Source organism: Centrocercus urophasianus, unplaced genomic scaffold (assembly GCF_019232065.1).
Source record: "Centrocercus urophasianus isolate 14NV4802_14NV808 unplaced genomic scaffold, USGS_Curo_1.0 seq_13, whole genome shotgun sequence".
NCBI classification, from domain to species: Eukaryota; Metazoa; Chordata; class Aves; order Galliformes; family Phasianidae; genus Centrocercus; species Centrocercus urophasianus.
Window position 1 is genome coordinate 50,257,482 of NW_024884475.1, and position 21,262 is coordinate 50,278,743.

General features: G+C 42.6%; 1 protein-coding gene and 2 long non-coding RNA genes across 6 annotated transcripts in view; 1 reads left to right on the forward strand and 2 right to left on the reverse strand.

The window, feature by feature from the left end:
- The window catches only part of LOC122157148, a 17,743-nt gene extending 12,636 nt beyond the window's left edge, over nt 1-5,107 (reverse strand). For 2 of the 4 annotated variants that reach the window (XR_006167779.1, XR_006167776.1), the window contains exons 1-4: nt 4,977-5,107; nt 4,797-4,907; nt 3,336-3,414; nt 279-395 (exon numbers count right to left, since the gene is read on the reverse strand). This is a non-coding gene — a long non-coding RNA (uncharacterized LOC122157148). The remainder of the gene's footprint in view (nt 1-278; nt 396-3,335; nt 3,415-4,796; nt 4,908-4,976) is intronic. The other 2 variants (XR_006167777.1, XR_006167778.1) reach the window with 2 other exon arrangements.
- A 6,844-nt stretch (nt 5,108-11,951) lies between these two features.
- On the reverse strand, nt 11,952-17,984 carry LOC122157183. The gene is made up of 3 exons (XR_006167785.1): nt 17,332-17,984; nt 16,634-16,753; nt 11,952-12,037 (listed from the first exon to the last, which is right to left on the reverse strand). It is a non-coding gene; the product is annotated as an uncharacterized LOC122157183 (long non-coding RNA).
- A 447-nt stretch (nt 17,985-18,431) lies between these two features.
- On the forward strand, nt 18,432-21,233 carry SLC25A4 (solute carrier family 25 member 4). The gene is made up of 4 exons (XM_042812161.1): nt 18,432-18,608; nt 18,877-19,363; nt 19,882-20,022; nt 20,410-21,233. The coding sequence occupies exons 1-4, from the start codon at nt 18,498-18,500 to the stop codon at nt 20,565-20,567; spliced, it is 897 nt and encodes a 298-aa protein (XP_042668095.1). The 5' UTR covers nt 18,432-18,497; the 3' UTR covers nt 20,568-21,233.
- The last annotated feature ends 29 nt before the right edge of the window (nt 21,234-21,262 follow it).

Below are 21,262 nucleotides of genomic sequence, written 5' to 3' on the forward strand. Positions count from 1 at the left end.
AACTAATGAAAATGAAGCTGTACTAATGTTGGCTGACCCATGGGCTTGGCTGAGAGTGCAGAATCAAAAACAACCCAAAGGGCATTGCAGCAGGGGGCTGTGCCTGACTGCCAGGCAGGGAAGAGAAGCCTGTGTATGAGAGGATGTCGGGCAATCAGAACACTCACCTCCTACATTTGCTTAGAATTTAGGATGACCGTGGGGGAAAGAGGGTTATTTTTAGAGGGTGGGAAGTTCAAGGGCATGTGAGGTTTTGGAAGGACATGACTAAGTCTTACCTTGTAGCTGACCTCTCACCTTAGCTCCTCAAATACAACACTTAAGGTTGACATTCATCCTGCATCTTTGTCACTCTGCCTTTGGTCACAGTCTCTGAAATCTGGCATAGGCTGTAGCTACCAATGGAACATCAAAAAACAGGCAGCCTTTAAAAAACTCATCTGCAAGGCAAAATAACCACTCTACAGTTATCTGACTCGTGCTTTTCACCAGTGTGACTTATGTCAGAGTGACTAATGAAGCGATCATCCAGGAATAGCTCACACAATATTTTAGCACTCTAATACAGTATGTGAATTAAAAACAAAATCAAACAAAAAAAAAAAAACCCAAATACCACCAAAAAAACTGCCAGAGCAAATGACTTAGGACTTTCAAAATAATTTCTTATTTAGCCGCTCAGTTTGAAAAGATAACATTTGGGAGGGGGTTTAACCACTGTTTTCACTGTTATTAGAGTTAACGCTGAACACTTCTCAAACCTTATCCTATTTCTGTGAACACACTATGAGAGAAAAGAATGATGCCTTGATTCTGCTGTTACATCTCCCTTCTATCTTGTGCATGCCACTACAGTAAATACCCAGATAACGGGCAGCAAGAGCCAAGCTACTGATGTACTTGATTTCCAGGGCAGATCCTTCTCTTGGGGTGTATGAGCAGTACACACCAATGCATGTGGCTAATTAAGTCTGCAGTGTGCAGCATGAGCATCAAATGTGCACATATTACAGCATCTGGGTAACAGTGATATGGTCTACAGATATCTTGGATTAGGTCAACTAAACAGTAGGAGGAAACAAACCAACTTTGACTGCATAATCCTTTTCTAATCTTTCAAAGGTAATATATACAATATTACTTCTTCTTTTAAAATTTGTCTCAAGTCTAATGCACCCATAGCAGATTCTGAATAACTCCTGTTTTTATTAATCCACTTATCATCACCACTAGCATAAAATGTAATTATAGAGAAAGAAGATACATTTTTCTATTCTTACACTAAATTCTGTATTTCCCATCTATGACTGTGGGCAAAGGTTTCCACATTATCCTCACTGGTTATATTCCTTTAGACTCAGAAACTTTTTCTTTCGCTCAGGGCAAATCTTTAAGCTCTTCTGTTAATATCTATGGTATTGGGAACATGCTGAGTCTCCTACAGCTCACTCTCTATCTTTATGGTTTGTAGTAGGCCTACCTGAGTGGATAACAAGGGAGGGATGGAAGAAATAGTTGACTGTGTGAAAGGGGAAGTCAATACACAGCCATTTTTATAACCAAATTTAGTTCTTTAACAGTGTTACTTTCCAACCAAAATGACACTTTATTTGAAGATAAATAATACATATAAGTTATAGAAAATCAAATTTCCAATTAAGATGTTATTTTAGTAAATAAAACATCTTCACTGTCATTTAATGAGCAGCTGGCCAGTAGTCTGGCTGCTGGCTGAGGCCAGCCCACTACATACAGTACAGAAACTGAGACTAAAGCTGCAAGAAACATTTGTTTTAATAAGAAAGACACTGGGGGTAGGTGATGAAAGTGAAAGTTACCATGCCTCAGTCTTACATTCTGATCCCAGTCACACTTTAGTTTTGCACTGGAGTAAATGAAGTTACCCCATACTAACATCAAAGCAATCTGAGAAAATGATCTGGTCCCCAGTTCTCGATGTGAAACAAATAAAGACCTGTTACCTAAGCTATGCTGTGGGGCTTATGTACTCTCTCCCACTCGACTTGAGCAACAATATTCCCAATGAACATATATAATTATTTGTTTGGATCATGTTCAAATACAGAATTGTGCCATGGAAAGTACAATGATTTCTGTATAAACAGTAATTATTTCTAAGCAACAAGTGCAGGCATGCTAATAATCTTTGAAATTGCTAGATTGAGTGCATTCTGAAAGGTGACTTGGAAATGGGACTGATAAGTTCAAAAATTGACTGCAGAGAAAGCACTTAATTGCTGCATGATCAGGTGCTCTTCCCTCTACCGTAACAAAAGCCACAGTACTTCTAGACCCCCTCTGTCCCATCTTATTCTGGGTTTCTAACCTAACTGTTCTTCTAGCTGCAACCAAGACAGACCACTTCTTACAATACTCATTCTCTTTTTCTTCTATACAACCCACCTTTGGGCCTGACAGTGTTTCTATGCCTGAGAGTCTTCTGGTATAGAGGCTAGCAGTTTCTGGTTATATTTAACCAAATGCTATTTTTGGTGGCATCTGATAGCATGGGAGTCATATGAGACTTGACCAGTACAAAACAAAATCTGTAGTCAATCATTCAGATTTACAGAGATTCTGAAAAGCAGAGATCTTTGTATGAGATATGGCAAGAGATGGGAACAGGTGGTAGCTCAGCTTCTCAGGTCCCATCATTTTCCCTGGAAGATATCAGGCTGGGCACATCCAGGGGAAAAAGCTTTCATAACCCTATGAGCTTTTTCTGCACTTTCCATTGCAAATGTAAGCTATGCATCCAAGGTCTCTGCCTAGCACGCTCCCATTTATAACAGGCAGCTTTGAACTTCCAGTTACTGCACATTCCTTCCTTCACTGTTTAATGTAGAAGTGCTTTAATTAATTCAGCAGCAAAGTTCTGGATATTGTCTACAGTTCTCTGGTAGATGTTATACAGCGTGTTCCCAACTCAGCCAGCACCGCAAAGGGCTTGAAGCTGGCAGAGTTAGGTTAGTTAAATTAGGATTCTCACATCTCTAATGGTCACAACGTCATTTGCCCCTGGTTGAAAAGCATACTAGATACAACCGTGCATGTTAACTACTGGTCAGTACTACATAGTACAGCTTCTTACTATTGAAACGTGGGTTCAGTCATAGGCCTCTTAAAGGGCTACAAATAGCTGTGTGTGTCCTTGCAGATGCACTCCAAGGCAAGTGACAGCCAGCAGAACACTTTGTGCTAATGCAGCTCCTTTGTGGTGAAAATGTGTTACTTTAAGTAAATACAAGAAAATAGTTACTAAAAGCTGAAATAAATGTGGTCTCCAATCTGATGCATGAAGTGAATACACTTACTAAGATGAATGTTGCTTCTTTTAGGGACGTTGGCTTCTCTTGACTTCAGAATTTACTTGGACATGACAGCTGAAGCAATCTGTGCGTGAGAAAAAAAGCACGAAGCTCAGAAAAAGAGTTGCAACAGCAGAGTGCACAGTGAGAGGAAGAAGGTCCAGTGTTGTGCCTCTCTGTATCTTATTTCTGAAGCTTTTGATTACTCAAAATTTCGTAGTTTTGCCAGAGGATGTTTATCCTCTGCCATCTATTTACATCCTCAACACTAGAGGACACAACAGGCTATATTCCTGGAGCTGAAACACTTCACAGAAATTCAAGCACAACCAAATCCAGGGTAGCTGCAACCCATTCAGAAGACTATAAAAGAAAGAACTGGAGAGGAGGCCTTGGCAGTAAAAGTATGAGAAAAACAGGAGGCCACCCAAGGACATTCAAGTGTAATTTGAGAGACTCTCAGAGGTTACTTCAAGGATATCATTCCAGAAGGACATATGCATCTCATGAATCCTGTATCCTATTTGACAGCTCTGTGTTAAAACATGTGGACAAGCGAATTTAACCTCAATACTTCCTGAAGCAGGATGATGAGGACAATGAGAGAGAAAGAGCAGAAAAGCAGTTAGTGGAACTGGAAGATAGAAGCACTTTTATCAGCTTTGCAATGTGCAGTTTTACCTGAAGTGTAGGAACTACCTAATGTTATTTCAGTACTCAGACTTCTACCTATCCTTCATGCATGTATGCAGACTATACAGAAGATATGCTCTTGCCTGCTACATAACTCAGAAACATTTGCATTGCCTTTAAGCAGTCTAAAAATCTATGTATGCATGTAAGTGGGTGGGATGTACTTCTCCAGTCCCAGATTCTACAAGAGACTTGCATTCACCTCAGCAATGTCACTGGCATCTACTCTGCTATTAGCACAGCTGTTTGGGGAACAGAGTCTTCATTTTTGGAAATTGATAAAGTATCTGTATTTAGCCCATTGTTTCTTCATTTTAATTAAACTCTCATGTGTGTAACTAGGCCTTAGAGTCTGAGTAGAGCTTCTGTTAAGCAATATCACCATTTCAAAACAACTTCAGATTATATATAGGGTCTATAAATGCTTCAAGTTCTTAGAACTGCATCAAGTACATGTATTGATTTTTTTGGGAAGCAATTAGCTTTTACTTAGAAGTCTGTCATATTTCCCAGCCTACAGAAAGCATGAGGATACATTACACGACTCTGAAGTCCTCCAAAACACATAACTAGCGTTTAAAGACAAACTAGATTATAAACAATACATTCCCATAACATCAGCTAATTTTAAATGCAATCAGCATTCCCCATGCAAGAAATGTCATAAAGAAGCATACTTAAGAAATGAGGATCAGTCTGCAAATGTTAGGGGAGCCTCTTAGAATAAAAATAATTCTACACACAAATGAGAAATAAAATGCATATGCTGCATACCAGGAATCAAACCTGGCCATGAACTGGGGGTATCTGACACTTCCATCTTCATCAAGGGGGATTCTGTCAAGTAGCAGCTCAAACTCTTCATCAGTAATCTCCACGCCAAACCTGAAACAAACAGCAGTTAGCAGCACTAGCTGGCTGAGTTCACATTTGGGTCAACAGTACCCACAATACCGTGAGCATATGGCTGCCATTAACTCTTTGTTACTGCTTCGGTCCTCAAGATCAAGAGCACCACGTGAATATCAGAGGTTAATCAGGGTTTTGATCGCCTCAGCTTTCTCAAAGAAAGAAATTCTACCCGAGAGTCCTGGCATTGGTGAGGCACAGAAATAGAAATACTAGCATATTGAACTGTGTGCAATTGTCCTCTATAAAAAAGTTATTCATTACACTAAAACACTGGTATTGCTTAAACTAGTTAACTCTGAAAGGCTTTTCATTTGGACTGTTTAGCATGAAAGAAAATGGAGAGAAAAAACTGTCTTTTCGGGAAACAGCTTCTTAGTGCTTTTGGTAAGCATTTCATAATGGCTTTAAAGACATTTTGCATACAAATATTTAAAAGTGTCAGTGTTTATTCATCAGCAAGAAAGTGTTTTCACTTCTCCAGAACAATCAAAACATAATCCTTGAAATACTGGCATAAACAGGAATGACTTAAGCAATAATAAAGAGCCAAGGCATTCATTCATCATTTTGCAAAGCCGATAAAAGTCAGCTGACTTCTGGGGAGATACATTTTGGTTTTGGCAAGGCACTGAAAAGGTGCACGAAACATAGTATTTATTTGTTGTTTCGGTTTCATCACCTTGCTTTCCCACTTTACATAACTCAAGAAACCCTTTCGTTAGCGTGCCACAGCAGCTTCTTACGGGGACTTCTGACTCCCAGGTTAGGAGCACAGCAAATGGCCCGTTTATCCTGCTTTAGGCTGTAGAAAGTCTGCTGAGGAGGGCAGACTGGGAGCTGCTTTTGCGGCTGCCCTCAGCTGACAGTGCTCATTTTACTGCCTTTCAACTTTGCTTATCTACATTCACTTTTCATTTACACACGTGCGTTTACGGAAGCTTGTGTTCTGCCAATACAAACACACATGACCAAAGTAAACCTGCAGCACTTTTTTCCCTATGAAGAATAGAAAATCTGATTTTGCTGGGGAGTTTCAGTAAGAATGGATTCTCAGGAGTCCATAACTGTTCTGGGGTTAAAGAACATTGCACTGAAGATTAGCTATTTGCACATGCAATCAACAGACAAAATCTCCTGTTTGTTGCTATCTCCTAATCTGTGCCTCTATCATTTGCTTCAAGGGACGACATGCAGAAAGGATTAAGAGCTGTATATTAGGCATAAGCAGCTGAGAAGCTATGCTGAGAACCAGTATGTAAACTGGCCACCTTGCAGGTCTGCTACTAAAATAGATTGACCACTGTCCACTACTTTATCACTTCTCGGTGTATAGTCACATTCACAAAGAAATGTAGCCAGGTTGCACATAAAGTAACACAAGATCCAAGGAAGAAAAAGAATAGCACTTAATACAACATTTGTGGTTTTGTACTGTGCAAGAACGTGTCTGGGGGAAGTGGATTTTTTATATTGCACATGAGCATCTTTAAATAGGCAAGATAGCAGCAAATTCACTGCCTGTTCAAAAAGCAAAACTAAGCTTTTTGAGCATTGTAATGTTCTGGAATTAAAAACAAGAATTGCTGGGATCTAAAAAGCAATTAAAAAGATCTGAGAAATGGGTCTTATCCACTTTGTCCTCGTTTAGAGTAGAACTATCAAAGAAAGGCCCCACTTCTGGCAATTTCATCTGCCTTGTACAGGAGCTTCTGTAAATCCCAGAGACAGAAATTCACACACAGATCACTCCAGTACCTTTAGCTGCAAATAAATAACCTCTCAACAACTAGTTAGCACAATCTCTTTCTGGATTCTGGCTTATAATGTTTTTGGTTTTTTTTTTTTTTGGTCATTTCTTCTGGTAACCAAATGAAAACAAACAATTCGGTAGGAAAATGAGTAGCAATTTTCTTGGTACTGAACTCAATTTTGTCATGACTTGTTACTGAGAATATTCCTCAGTTCTATGGGTTCAGTGGAACCCTGGATAACTGTTCACTTAATTTCACTTAGAGAGGCTGATAGCCTGAGCTAGAGAGGTGTTTCAGTAATGTGGAATGAACCACACCACTGTGCCTATTGCAGTGAGAGCTTCTAATCATTTCTTGCGTAAGAATGTCTCAACATGTTCTCCATATCAAGATATACATAGAGACTACTGGAAAAAAGGCTTGGCTAAGCTTAATGCTCAAGAAAGCTACTGCCAAGATGGACTGTTTTACACACATGGAGCCAGTGCATAAACACCAGGTATACTACTGACAGTGTACAAGTATATTTTATGAGAAAAATACCAACCTAATTCAATGAACTCAATAATAATGTCATTCCTACCAAAAGGATGGGTCCGAATCACACTCTCTTGAACGCTTTGCTGCTTATCTTTGGTATTACTTAACAACCTTCAAGCTGGTTTGATTGCAGCACTGCTGGTCACACACAACTCCTTGAACCTAGCTGGGGAAAAACAGCTGTCTGGATAGAACTCAATGATCTCTGGATGCCACAGGCTCTCTTAGGAGATGTCAAAGCCATGTCAACATTGAAGGACTCCAAGTTCTTCAGACACACCTGGGGAAGATGGGAGCTGATCCTGAAACTCTGGTCTACAAGTATGCCTGTGTACAACTGATTTTTGGGGTGGTGAATCCTACTGGAACGGAGTGGGAATCAATATATGGTTCCAGAGAATGCCTCATTCCCACTTTTTGTATCCACAAAGTCAGAAAATACACTGACTGATCTAAAGGAGTAGAACTGGGGGAAGGGAGGAACAACCCTGCACCAACTTTGCATACTGACATTTTCTCCATTATTAAAATTCCAAAGACCTATTTTACATTACTGATCTCAGGATTTCTGGTAGCATGCTGTGACAACATTACATCCAACGTGCTCACTGATGTGGAAACAGAAAAAGCATTGAATGAAGAGAGCGTATGGCCTGTACCATTTGTTATCCCAAACACTGATATTATACTTTTCATTCTGAACTTCCCCTCAAGCTTTACAAACACATCCAAGATATACAAAAGCAGTAAACAGGAGGATCCAGTGCTCCAGCATGCAAATGCAGCCACCTGAAACTAAGCAATGATTTAACCAAACAGCAACAGCACACAACAGACCAATCACTGAGTTCTCCAGAGCACATTTCAAAGGCAGGTGCAATGGGCAGCACTTGAGAAAAAGATATCTATTAACTGGAGGGCTAAGCCTATTTAGACAGAAGCTGATGCAAAATGCAAGGGACTGGTTAACAGTGAGGTTGAGAGAAAATGCTTTGGCAGGAAGCCCAGAATCCTGGAGAAGGGAGCACCTGCAAAAAAGCCACATGTGGTTTGTTGCACCAATACCTACATTTGCGCATACAGACTGGGAAACTCTTATTTCCATTTTATCATATGTTTAACATCTGCAGTATCCTCAAATAAAGGCATCTCACACCTCAAATCAAAGGAACACAGAGGTAGATAAGGCACACTGGGAAATTCAATCAGTGTTTCAGCGAGTTGTCAAAATATCTTTTAATCATCCTATAAAAACACCACTTCCTGGGTACCAAACAGCGAGTTTTTGAGAGGATATTAGGGGAAGATAGAAGACACACACACACAGAACAACCTCAGTGAGCAGGAAATTGGTAAGAAGCATAGAAAGCAGAGAACAACTTGCTTAGTGTCAAGACTAGCACACTGCAGCAGAGATAGCAATAAGATAGCAGAACAGGTCAGAGGGATAGGCAAGCCTAAAACTGTGCTGGACATTTGAAATAAGAGAGTGCAGCTCTCCTACAAAGCTGCCAATAGGCAGCTCTCCTACAAAGACGCTACACGCTGAGGGAGCTAGACTTGCTCTTTGATTCTATGATCTTTAAAAGATATAGACCTGATCTCAGCATGCTCATTTCCATTTGCCAACGTGTAATGTTCCACATGAAAATAGAAGAGTTTTACATCTAATTTGTCCAGACATACCTATATATTTTGCACCAGTAAACACACAACTTTTTCACCTTCGTATTCTGAAGACTTTAACTGCAGCTGAACAACATAAACACCCTGCTTCTCAGCACCACTATGCAAGTTTCATTCAATTGAACTTATTACAGTTACTGTAAAATGAAACTGATGTGGAAGAGTGAAAATCAGACACCTTAACTCTTATAAATGCTATCTGAATCTGATACCTGCAGCAAGCTGCCCATCCAAACTATTTTAAGCCAGATTCCAAGGTCAGCACTTGAGCTAATCTGCTCTTTGCAATTTACTTCAAGGAGTGACTGAGTAGCTGAGAATTTGGCACAGCAAGCGTGGCACGTGTATGAGGGGGAGAGTTTTTTTTTTTTTTTTAAACAAAATCACCAACATTGGCTCATAATTTAATTGCAGTTAATGCACAGCTTTTTCTTATTATCTTATTAAGCTGAGCTTTGAGGAATTCAACTAAGATATCTATTGTACTGCAGAAAAAGATAAAACTGCATGCCAGTGCTGCCAAAGCGTCATGACACAATTACAGTTCTATCCAACACTCCAGCCACTCCTCACTCCAACCAAGCTTTTGACAAGCTCAATGAGGGATTTTCTAGACTAAGAACAAATCAGTGTGGAATACAGCCTGTTCGCTACTTCCTTTATTCAAAGTGTGCCCTGCCATCTAGTGGCACGGACATTCCAAAAATACCATCTTGTTTTTCCTCACAAGGCAGACCTTGTATGGAAAGCTCTTCACTTCCTAAAGTACATGCTTTAGATTTAACTACAATCAGTTGAAAAATACCACAAAGTAAAAACTGAACCTGCCTAATCCATATCGTGTTGAAATGCTCGGTCCATGAACAACTTTTACATGTAGTTTTGCAAAATGTTAAGTGCCTTTTTCTTGTTAACTGTCAAAGAGAAATTTACATCGTAGCTCCAGAGAACCAAACCATTGAATTCTTTTTCCATATACAGTTTCCCCTACCTAGTTGCTCTAAAGCTAAAGAGTGTCAGCCCACACGGTGATAGTGGTTATTCAGAAAGAAATATGAGGTAGGAGAGATTGATGAAGGGTACATAAGCATGAAATATAGCCACAGCATAAGAACTACCCACTGTGCCACAAATTGACATGTCTATTCCAGCAGTGTCACTTCTGTCACTTTCCCGCACCCCAGCCAGCCATTCTCACGCTCATGCCTGCAGAGCAGCTTCAACTCACTGTAGGGGACATGCAGGAAATTTGCTTTTTGCAGGGCTGCATGATCGCTAGTGCTGACTTGAGGGGAGATGGGAAACACACGACTGGAAAGGAGAGGGAACTAAGAGCTGCAACTGAGTCACCAGTATCTTTATGCTAACTATGAAACTGTATCCTCAATTTCTGATCTACTATGCATTAATGTCAAGCAGCTCTGTTGTACTGGATCTGGCTGAATAGTACTCATACTTCAAGATTTTTTTCTCACCCTGCCTCACACTAGCAAGTAAGCTTGAAGGAACAAAAAGCTGGGGAAGGACACAGGACAGCTGACTAACTGGCAGAAGAGAGATTTCCCATACCATGTAATGTCATTCTCAGCGCTAACAGGTGGGGTGCAGCATCTTTCCAGGTAGCCACTATAGCAGTTGCTCAAGGGACTGGTTAGTCATCAGTAGGAGGTGCTGAATGATTGCTTTCTGTTACTTTGCAATATTTTCTCTTTCCTTCCCTTATTAAACTCTTTATCTTGACTCATGGTTTTTCTTTTGTTCTTTCTACTCTCTACCCTGTCCAACATGTGAGAGGTGAGTGACTGTGTGTTTTGCTTTTGAAGATAGAAGTTCTCCTTTCCCACTGACAGATGGTTCTAAATAAAGAAAATCATCCCTGCCTGCATTTGTTTGCTATCTGAAATTCCCGATTCCCTACTAAACACCTTCTCTTCAACAAAGGAGAGATTCTTCTGAGACAAAAAGACAAAACAATACTAAGAAAGTACAATTTCATACTCATTGAAAGTAAATGAGCCCTAAGTTAGTAGAAGGATTGACCTACATTACACTAGAATACATCACTTGGCAAAAAGGCCCAGCTTTATTTTAAATATCCTGCCTACCCTACATGGTAAAGGGAAAATTGTTTCCCTTCCCAGTACACAGTTCCAGCCCATAGCATACTCCAATTGCATTGCACAAAAACAGCCTAATACTTAATGGAGTTTATATAAAATGATATTTTTTTAAACAAGACATTGGAGATCTCTCATATAACCCAGCACAGCAAGAAATCACTTAGGATGCTTCACTGACATATTTCAATCTAAATTTGCTTATGAACCAGTTCTCTGTGACTTGAACTCCTCCAGAATGAAGACTATTGCATTGTGAAAGCACTCAGTCTCCAGATCACTGTTATCATTGATAAGCATGTAGCATCATAGCCACACTTTTTTTTTTTTTTTTTTTTGCTTGTGGTGCCAAATCACAACTGCAAGGCAGTCACAGAATTTTGCAAAGAGAACAGGCACCATCCTGGGGTCCAGTGGCTCTGTGACCCCTGGTGCCCAGCATTTCCTGGTCTCAGGGGCAGAATTAGGCAGTGTGTGGGGAATGCCAGACACCCAGCAGCTGAAGGCTAGCCAGATGTCAAGGTTTCCAAGTTGCCATCTTCCTCAAGGGATATTACCACCTGGCTCTTCAAGTCAGTGACCCACCAGCTTCATGCGCACTGGTGATAGACAGGGACTGAGGATTTCTCCACTGACCACTATACTTGTTATTTGTCTGTTCCTGTAAAGTTTGTCTGTCCCCATGTGCTCTTAATGCACACTAATTGACAATGATCTGCAGAGCAACTCACAGTAACAAAACAAAAACAAACAAAAAAGAAAGGGAAAGAGTATTGGAGTATCTTTGGAAAAGGATCTCTTCTATGACAGGTGAATTTCCTTTGTTTTGAGCTTCATCAACTGTTTGCATTCATAAATGGTTCACAAATTAAACACAATAAATGTGATTAGACAGACACTTACCAGAGCGTGGCCAAGTAGAATGAAATCAGAGTGAAACAACTTCACCAAGTTGGCTTCAATTGCAGTCACAGCAGATGATGCACTGATTTTCCCATCCCTGTGAAATCTAAGAAGGAAAAAACAAAGCACAATCAGATTGTACCCAATTTTTTTCAACCAACACTCTCAATTACTGAGACTACATATAAAACAGATTTTTCTTTTTTCATCTTCCTGTTTTCTTCTGTTGCTAATGTAGATATGATGGAGGCAAATACACATCAAACAAAAAACCTGGCATATGGGAAGATTATGACCACTGCTCTAGTCAACCAGATCCCCCTGCCATCGTGGCTGAGGAACAGATATTGCCTGCACAAATCAGCATCTCAGCCAACCAACGGTGTTGGGTCTCTCCTCCCTCATCTGCTTTTGGAATCTGGCAAATGAGGGTAAATACTCCCAAAACTGAAGAGCAAACCAAGCAGAAAGAAAAGTTAAACAGGAACTTTTTACTGGTTCAGTATCTTCAATCAGATGGGCCAAGAGTTAGGAACTGATTATTGTTTACAATACAAAGACAGAAGGCCTCACCTTTACAGGCCATTTGAAGTTGCAAGCCTACATGTTAGAAAAAGTATTCTTCACCAGAAATTAAAATACAAGTTCCTGAAGGCAGGGGCAACCAATGATGAACCTTGAACCTCCATTGTTACAACCACTTCCACAAGTCATTAATTAACTCTCACATATTTTGACAGAAGGTTTGATTCATTTTAATACTGTATAATCAAAGAATCTTAGGATGTTACAATCACAAAATAAACAAGAGAGCTAGTCAAGGCAGACTATGAAAACAAAAAAGAATAAACAGAAGGCTTACCCCTAACCTGGGCTCACTCACAAAACACCAGCAGAGCAGATCTCCAGGAGAGATCCTTCCCCACTGGCAGCCAGTTCTTAAATGGGTCTAGGAGGGGTGCAGCCAGGCTCCACCCCTTCCTGCAGCACAGGTGAATTGCCTTCAGCTGTGCTCCTCTGGCTGACTCATGGCTCGCCTCAGGTGATCCATCAGAGGTTCAGGCTGTGACTCAGCAGTTCCCATACAAATATCCATATTGAATATTGCTGCATAAACAGGTAACCAGCAACCTCTGCACACTGTGAAACAATCTGTCCAGTTGCTGATAGGATCGATGTTACTTTTACTTCTCACTGTACAACACCAGCTGTGTCACAGTTATGGATCAATTCTGCTTTTATTTAGTGCCTTTACCATCAGGGACAGAATGCAGAATAGAACTACAATTTTCTGTTTTTCAGTACCAGTCAGAAAGTGAGAAGTTTATCCCACTTTGAAAGAGGGCCGTCACTTATGTTCACTAAGCAATGCTGAGAACTGAGCTTCTTTAGCTAAAAAAAAAAACCCACTGCCACCAACAGTCTGGACAGTATGTCTGCTTTCAATAGCTGCCAGGCATATCTGCATTTGTGCAAGGGTTTGGAGTCACCTATGTGTCAGGTTTGGCAAGGCTGCACTACACTAGGACTAGGAAATGCTCCTTGATGGGATTTCCCTCCAGATCAGATGGAAATATCAGACTACTTTCATTTTGCTTCCACACTGGTTCACAGATTAGCTATGGGGAAAAAGTTCTAGACAATTCTCTACAGCTTTTATTCAAAGAAGAGTGACCTTGAATTCTAGCTTTCTATACAACTTCATCTCAAGTGCTTGTAAGTGAGAAATTCAGTAATTCCATATAAAAATAAGAAAAAATAGCAGATACAAGAAGCTACAGAAAATAGAAAATTCTTCCTCTGTATTTCCCCTGTGCATAAAATACAAACAAGCATCCTACAATGTATGACTTCTGGGACACAAGATCAGACATGAGGACTATCTGCTAAAAAAGGAATAATATTATTAGCTGTGTTCTGTTCCTACAAACTGAACTGCTAGTGAAGAGATGCAGGCACATACCAATGGGCTGAACCACCATATGAAACAAGTGGATGAAACTGTTCACTTATTCACATGTGGCTTTTCTACTCACATTTTACTAACGTTCGGCTGAATTTCATCATTGCCTTGTATGAGTTTTTTTGAATTCCAACAACAGAGGGCAGCACTGTAACCTGTTTCAGCCTGACACCAGACTCAGAAAAAGTCCTTTTGCCGAGGGCTGTCTTTGCTGTTTATCACAAAGGTTAACTTAGGATACTCCTCTGACACTGGGCACAGGCCCAGCAGTTAGAAGCACTGTCTACTTAGTAGATATCTCCAGCTTCCCGAGTCACCCCAGCTATGGAAGGCCATGTATCCTGGCACTATCCCAGCCTGACCTATTCAGGGGAAAAACAATCCTGCTTCAGAAGGCCAAAGCTAAAATAAACCCATGCTTGCTGGAGAGCAGAGGGGAGGCAAGGAAAAGCAGCCTATGCAAATGCATGCTTCACATCCTCTGCTGTAAGAGACCGCCTGCCACCCCCGCTTCTACTGGCTGAAGCTGAGAACAGCCTCCCCTGCTGAGCAATGCCCAGTAGGAGAAAGTGCACAGCTTTAGGTTAGTTTTCCCCTAAGCTGTGCCAAGATCTCTTCTGCTCACTGGAAATGAGGGTGCTGTATAAGTGGAGGAGAAAGGGGAGGATGTAACGACAGATCTGCTTAGGACACTTTTATAGCATATACTCATTCATACCTACATATAATACAACTGTACATGCTAGACATATGAATTCCAAACAGTGTAGCAACATTTAAGAGTCTATAATAAATGTTAGTGTAATCAGTATTTATTTCTCATGACTTATGGGCAAATACTAAAAAGTCTTTTTTTTTTTTTTCCCTTTGAATCAGAGGTTGATAGCTTTCCTTGTGCTCCTGCACTAGACGTATTCCCAAAAAGCACTACCCAAGCAATGACTGAAACACAGATTATGTTTTTATCACGCTGAGGCAGAATGCCTCATCATCTATTTCCCAACTTCTTCTTCCCCATCATTTTTTTCCCCTCTCATACCCATACTCAAGGATTTCAGCTGAAAAAAAGAAAAAGAGAGAGAGAAAGCAAATAAAAGTGAATAAAACCAAGAGATTTTAATCTTTTCAGATCCTCCATTCTTCCTGATGCCTTCATTATTCATCACTGTGAATCACTCTCTAAGCTGGATGACACTCACTCATTGAGTGTTCATCTCTGCCTTTCATCTTGTTCCTAGAGTTGCACGTATCAGCTGCAAATCTTGGTGTTCCATTCCTACATACTAAGGCTGACATGTGTTTTTCCCCATGCATCCACACAGACAGCGCACTGATTCAAGGTCTCATCAGGGTTAGGGTTAGTTTCAACATTTCTCTGTCTGGTCTCAGAAATGCAGTCTTAAAATCCTACTATACATCTAGAACGTACTGCATAAACATAACCCACCATCTTTCCTGTATTATCCCTGTCTTTGCATCCTTCCAGTAGCTCACAGTTCTCCAACACATGATGGGAGTTACTCTTTGTATTCTTACAGCCGAGCACAGCCCATTGTGAAAATGCTGGCTCCTGTTTCCAGCCAGACTGATCAGGCTGTGAGATTAGTCTTCAGTTTGTATTGGTTACATTTTCAGACTGACATTTTGTGCCTCCTCCCAGGCTTCTACACTTATGTACGAGGAACTCACTACAAACACAAACCAACCTTTTACATGGAGAATGTACTGCAACCCCACTAATCTTTTCTGAAAACAAACCAGAAGAAAATACGTTTCTTCTTAGCGTCGTGCCACAGCTTGTCTGTGCTGGGGGGGGGGTCAGCACTGTCTTGCAGACTGCTTGTGCTCCCCCTTGTGTCTGCTGTCGGACGGAGACTGCTGACTTTTGAAAAAAAGCGTTCTTGTGTCTGGCCCAACCTCAGCACTAGTTTCCTAGGGTTCAGCAATGCAGAGAAACAAGAATACACAACAGCTGGTAAAACTTTCATCTCATGTAGTGTTTCAAGAAAATGCAGTACGCTAAGCACCAACGAATTCCATGAAAAGCCAAGCTGCTTTCACTTTTTCTTTAATGACATTTCTAGCTACTGGAAATCCCTATCCTTGTTTGGTGGTACTGGTAGAGTTAGTGAAAGGTCCCTTACAGAGTGCATTTGATCTCCTACAAGTAGAATAAAAAGGCTGGACTGTCATATACATGGAAGATCTAAATAGGCATTTGGAGCAAAAATAAATCAAAAAACACCACCCAGAGCAGCAAGCACATGTCCTGGTCTAGCCCATTATTTTAACACTGTTAACACTGAAAGTTGAATATCCCTTGAAACTAGGCATCTGGGTACTGGCAAGGGAGATCAGAAGCATAAAACGTGACTGCTCACTTCTAGTGCATTGCTTTATTTAAATACTGGCAGATGTGGATATATAGCATTACTGCTACAGAAATACGTATCAAACCAAAGAACTTATGTGGAACAGAATAATGATGTGTAACAGTAACCTCAAAAAACTAGCTGGAATTTTTACGATAAAGGCTTTACTAAAATTTATTGTTCATTTAGAGAAAATGAAAAGCAGCGTAAACAAGCTAAAATGAAGAGGGTGGGGAAGAAGCAGGTGAAAGACCCTTTTGGGCTAGACCCTTCCCACCACAGTCCCACTCCAGGCCCTACTCCCCTCCCTCCCAATACCACCCTGCTGCCACTCACTGACTCCAGTCAGCAGGGCACTGGCACACACCTGCCTGCATGCACTGAGGAGACCTCGTCCAGCTAGGCAGCGCTGCAAACACTGCCATCCTGTGGGTTCGTGTGAAACCAGCAGCAGAAGCCCTGAGATGTCAAAAGGATATTTACTTCCCTGTGAAAAGACAAGATACCACACCTAGTGAGTTAAGCACAAGGAAAAAAAAGCGAAGATCAAGAGTAGCTACACCTGTTAAACAATGAACCCTGTAACTCACAGTCTAACTTTAGGGAGCCCCTGTGCTTCCAGCTTGCACCTGCTTTCAGTTCTTGCTTGGGAAAAAGGCCTTTTCAGGTAACCTCTCTTTCCATTTCTTAGAACTGGGGAAAGACTCCATCTTGCTCATGGTGGCTTAGGTGTGCAGCGTTAAAGCTGCTGTTGCTGAGGTTCATGAGAAAAGACCTCTACCTCAGAGAGCAGCAGAGAGCAAGAGAGGCTGGGGATCAAATTTACAGTCTCATTGCCTTGTGCTAAACACAGACGTCAGTGAGATTTGCTGTCCTGGAGGGAATGTCTCTTCATGGAACAGCCAATCTTTTAGCACCTACATTAAGATGAATTCTATTTCCATTATTGATACTATATTACTGAATTAAGGCTGACCTCATTAACCTTAGCTTTCCTCAGTACAGCATCATCCTAGAACCACATATGATGACTGTTTTAAGGCAAATTCCTTGGTATACACTTACAATTTTTTACACTGGCTTTCACATAACTACTCCATGCAACAGCGAATCACAAGCTTGTACAGCAGAGGGAACATGTGAAGAAGGCCACGTAACCTGCATTTGAGACTGAAGTGCTTCCCTCTGCATTGAAGAGAGGTAAGGTTTTGCTGCAGTCCTCACTGATCTCTCACACAGGGTGCGAGTCAAGCAACCTGAGCATTTCCAAGCATGTGCTTCCTGGAGGGGTGACTGACTGCAGTGCTTGCAGAGGGTCTGACCTTGCCAGATTGAAACCAGGGCATGTTGCCTCTTCTATGGGAAGGCAGCCTCTGGAACATGCCGGGATGTTGAAGACCTCAAGGCTGGCAGGCTCACACTGCATCAGACACGAGGATATTCCATGTCCTTGCCTTGCAGAGGCTGCACCCGTTTCTAGTTCCCCCAAATGCTCACAGACACGTGCACACTGCCACATTGCTGCAACAGGTTGCCCAAAGAGGCTGTGGATGCCCCATCTCTGGAGGCATTCAAGGCCAGGCTGGAAGTGGCTCTGGGCAGCCTGGTTTGGTGGTTGGCGACCCCGCACATAGCAGGGGGTTGAAAATAGATTATAACCGCGGTCCTTTTCGACCCAGGCCACTCTGTGATTCTATGATCACTTTCCCCGGGGGCTCGGCAGCCCGACGCCCTCCCGCAGCACGCACCGCAGAGGTTCGAGGCCACGCACACAAAGACTGTGCCTGCAGCACCCTCAGCGCCGGCCGTCAGCCCCTACAAACGGTTACTGCCGCCCGAGGTATTCCTGCAAGCTTTCTCGGTCCCCTCGGGTGCCTCCTGCGAGCTATTAATACAGCAGGCACATGCTCTGACATCGCGTTCCCCACAGCCGCCAGATAACTTTAATTTGCCCTTTAAACGTCCCGAGACCGGCGGCCCTCGCCGTGCCTCCAGAGGAACATGGCGGCGCTGCCTCGCGCCCCCCAGCGGGGGCGGGCCCTGGGGGGTCCCAGCCAATGTGCGCGCCCCGGGGGCCGCCTCCTCCTATCGCGAGAGGCCGCGGGTTATAAGCGGGGCGGCACGGGGCTCTGGGCCATTTGGCCGGCGGGGCGCGGCGGGGGGCTGCTGGGTGGGGAGGTGCGTGACTCGTTGGCTCTCTCCGGGTAGGGGGTGTTGGACCGGTTACCAGCATGGGTGACCAAGCGCTCAGCTTTCTCAAGGACTTTTTGGCCGGTGGAGTCGCCGCCGCCATCTCCAAGACGGCCGTCGCCCCCATCGAGAGAGTGAAGTTGCTGCTGCAGGTGAGGAGGCGGGGGGCGCGGGGGGCTGCGGGCGGCGGATCCCGACGGAGCTGCGCCACAGGTGGATCGGGCGCGACCCGGCGTGCCTAAATATGGGAAGGCGCTCGGCCGGCTCCGGTTTCGCGGGAGCTGCCCGGGCTCCTCGGGGAGCGGGAGCCGGGCCAGGGGGCGGGCGGGCGTTCGTTGCCCTTAGCCGGCCGGCGTGCGGGGTGACCCTGCCGCGTCCTTCTCCCTGCCCTGCCCTCCCACCCTCCTATTGCTTTTCCAGGTCCAGCACGCCAGCAAACAGATCACAGCGGAGAAACAGTACAAGGGCATCATCGACTGCGTCATCCGCATCCCCAAGGAGCAAGGCATCATCTCCTTCTGGAGGGGCAATCTAGCCAACGTCATCCGCTACTTCCCCACCCAGGCCCTCAACTTCGCCTTCAAGGACAAGTACAAGCAGATCTTCCTGGGGGGAGTGGACAGGCACAAGCAGTTCTGGCGCTACTTCGCGGGCAACCTGGCATCTGGTGGCGCGGCTGGAGCCACTTCGCTCTGCTTCGTCTACCCGCTGGATTTTGCCAGGACCCGGCTGGCGGCTGATGTGGGCAAAGGAGCAGCCGAGAGGGAGTTCACGGGGCTGGGCGACTGCATTGTCAAGATCTTCAAGTCCGATGGCTTGAGGGGCCTGTACCAGGGATTCAATGTGTCTGTCCAGGGCATCATCATCTACAGAGCAGCCTATTTTGGGGTTTATGACACAGCCAAGGGTAAGAAGCGGATGGAGTGGTGGCTGCGAGGGAAGATCCAACCAGAAAAGGCCTGCTAAGGCACCCTGCCCTACAAGGATGAGCAGGGCTGGGCTTAGTACTGCTTTGGGGGAACTAGTGCTGGAGTATGTGCATGTGTTTCTGAAATGCATTCCTGCCTTCCTCCACTTGCTGCTCCAGGCAGAAGCTGTGGGTTTGCAGTTGCAATTATTTGTTGGTTTTTTTCCTAAATGTTTATATGGGAGCTTGTCCCTCCTTGAAGCCCCCAGAGGGCTGTGCCTGAGAGCTTCTGGTCAGGGAATGTCAAGTAGTCTATAGATCACAAAATACCATAATCCTATAAACTTTTTTCACTCAGCAGCTGTTCACTGTCAAATACAAAGTGAGAAGTTGCAGGCATGCTCCTGTTGACTAGACTGAGTGACTTCTGGGTTTGGTGGGTGACTGCTCCTTCCAGAGCCATCTTTCTCATAATGCTTTTCCTTCTGTACTCACTCTTAATTTGTTCTCGGTGGCAGGTATGTTGCCTGATCCAAAGAACGTGCACATCATAGTGAGCTGGATGATTGCCCAGAGTGTCACTGCAGCAGCAGGGTTGGTTTCGTACCCTTTTGATACTGTGCGACGTAGGATGATGATGCAGTCTGGACGAAAGGGAGGTAAGAATAAGTTTGTTCCTGTGGTGTTCTGGCAGTATTATTTCATTAAAGGATTAAAGTATTATTTCATTAGGATGCAAGGTAGTGGTGTAGTGGTGTTTAGCTTTTGTGAGGGATTTCTATGAAAGGGCTGTTGGTTTTCCACAACCCTACAGGAAACTTCTGGTTATGTTTTAGTACACTCTGCAGTAATTTCTGGTTATCTCAATGTGGTCCTCTATGAGACTGAGTGTTTATTTTAGATTTCATATGGTGAATTAAAATGACTTTATGAACTGATTATTTCATTTGAAATTCTTATGTTTATCCCTGCCTGTTTTTCTAAATATGAAATTGAAACAGACTTGCTGTGTAGCTCAACCTTATGACCTTCATTTGTTTCCACAGCTGATATTATGTACAAGGGCACAATTGATTGCTGGAAGAAGATAGCAAAAGATGAAGGATCCAAAGCGTTCTTCAAAGGTGCCTGGTCAAATGTGTTGAGAGGCATGGGTGGAGCTTTTGTACTAGTACTTTATGATGAAATCAAGAAGTATGTCTAAAACTTAACATCCTAATGTAGTTCAGTTGTTCTCAATTGACTTTTTAAAATAACTACTGTGATGTAATGGACAACAAAATATTTCCTAGGGAAACAGAATAAGACTTGAGTAACATCCAGTTGAGAGAGGGATGCATTTAAAATCTATCCACTACAGCACAGTTGCACTTTGTATGGAAATTCCTCCAACATTTATATTGGAAGCTATGTATATATTATACCCTTTCAAATTTCAGGTAAAGCATTTTGACTAGAGATGAGATGTAGGTGGTATACACCTAGTTTAAAATCTAATGTAAACTCAAAGTGAGAAATACCTTTTATACTAAGTAATGTCTCTAGCTAGCCATCATCATGATGATACAACATGATTTTATAAGCCATGTCATCTTCTTTGAAGTTCTTATTTTTTTAATCTGATATGTAAGCGTAAATACCTGCAAACTATATAACACAACAATGGGCTGCAAGTTCCTAATTGCTGCCTTTTCACTGACAAGTTAGGCAGTTGTGGTCAAAACCAGACCATAATGACTGTTTTCAATTGTACTTTGTAGAAGGTGGAAATATTGTTAAAAATACCCTATTCTCACAAAGCAAGAAGTTGTCTGCTCTGATGTTCAATTGAACTAAAACTGAACTCATGAAATAAATTAATATATATGAACTCTTCCTGTTGTTTTCACTGTAAATGGA

What these genes read in the sequence shown, in the direction of transcription:
- SLC25A4 (XM_042812161.1), top strand. Translation starts at nt 18,498, where the DNA reads ATGGGTGACCAAGCGCTCAGCTTTCTCAAGGACTTTTTGGCCGGTGGA. An exon ending in GAGTGAAGTTGCTGCTGCAG is followed by an intron (nt 18,609 to 18,876) that starts GTGAGGAGGCGG and finishes TTGCTTTTCCAG; the next exon opens with GTCCAGCACGCCAGCAAACA. An exon ending in GCAGTCTGGACGAAAGGGAG is followed by an intron (nt 20,023 to 20,409) that starts GTAAGAATAAGT and finishes TTGTTTCCACAG; the next exon opens with CTGATATTATGTACAAGGGC.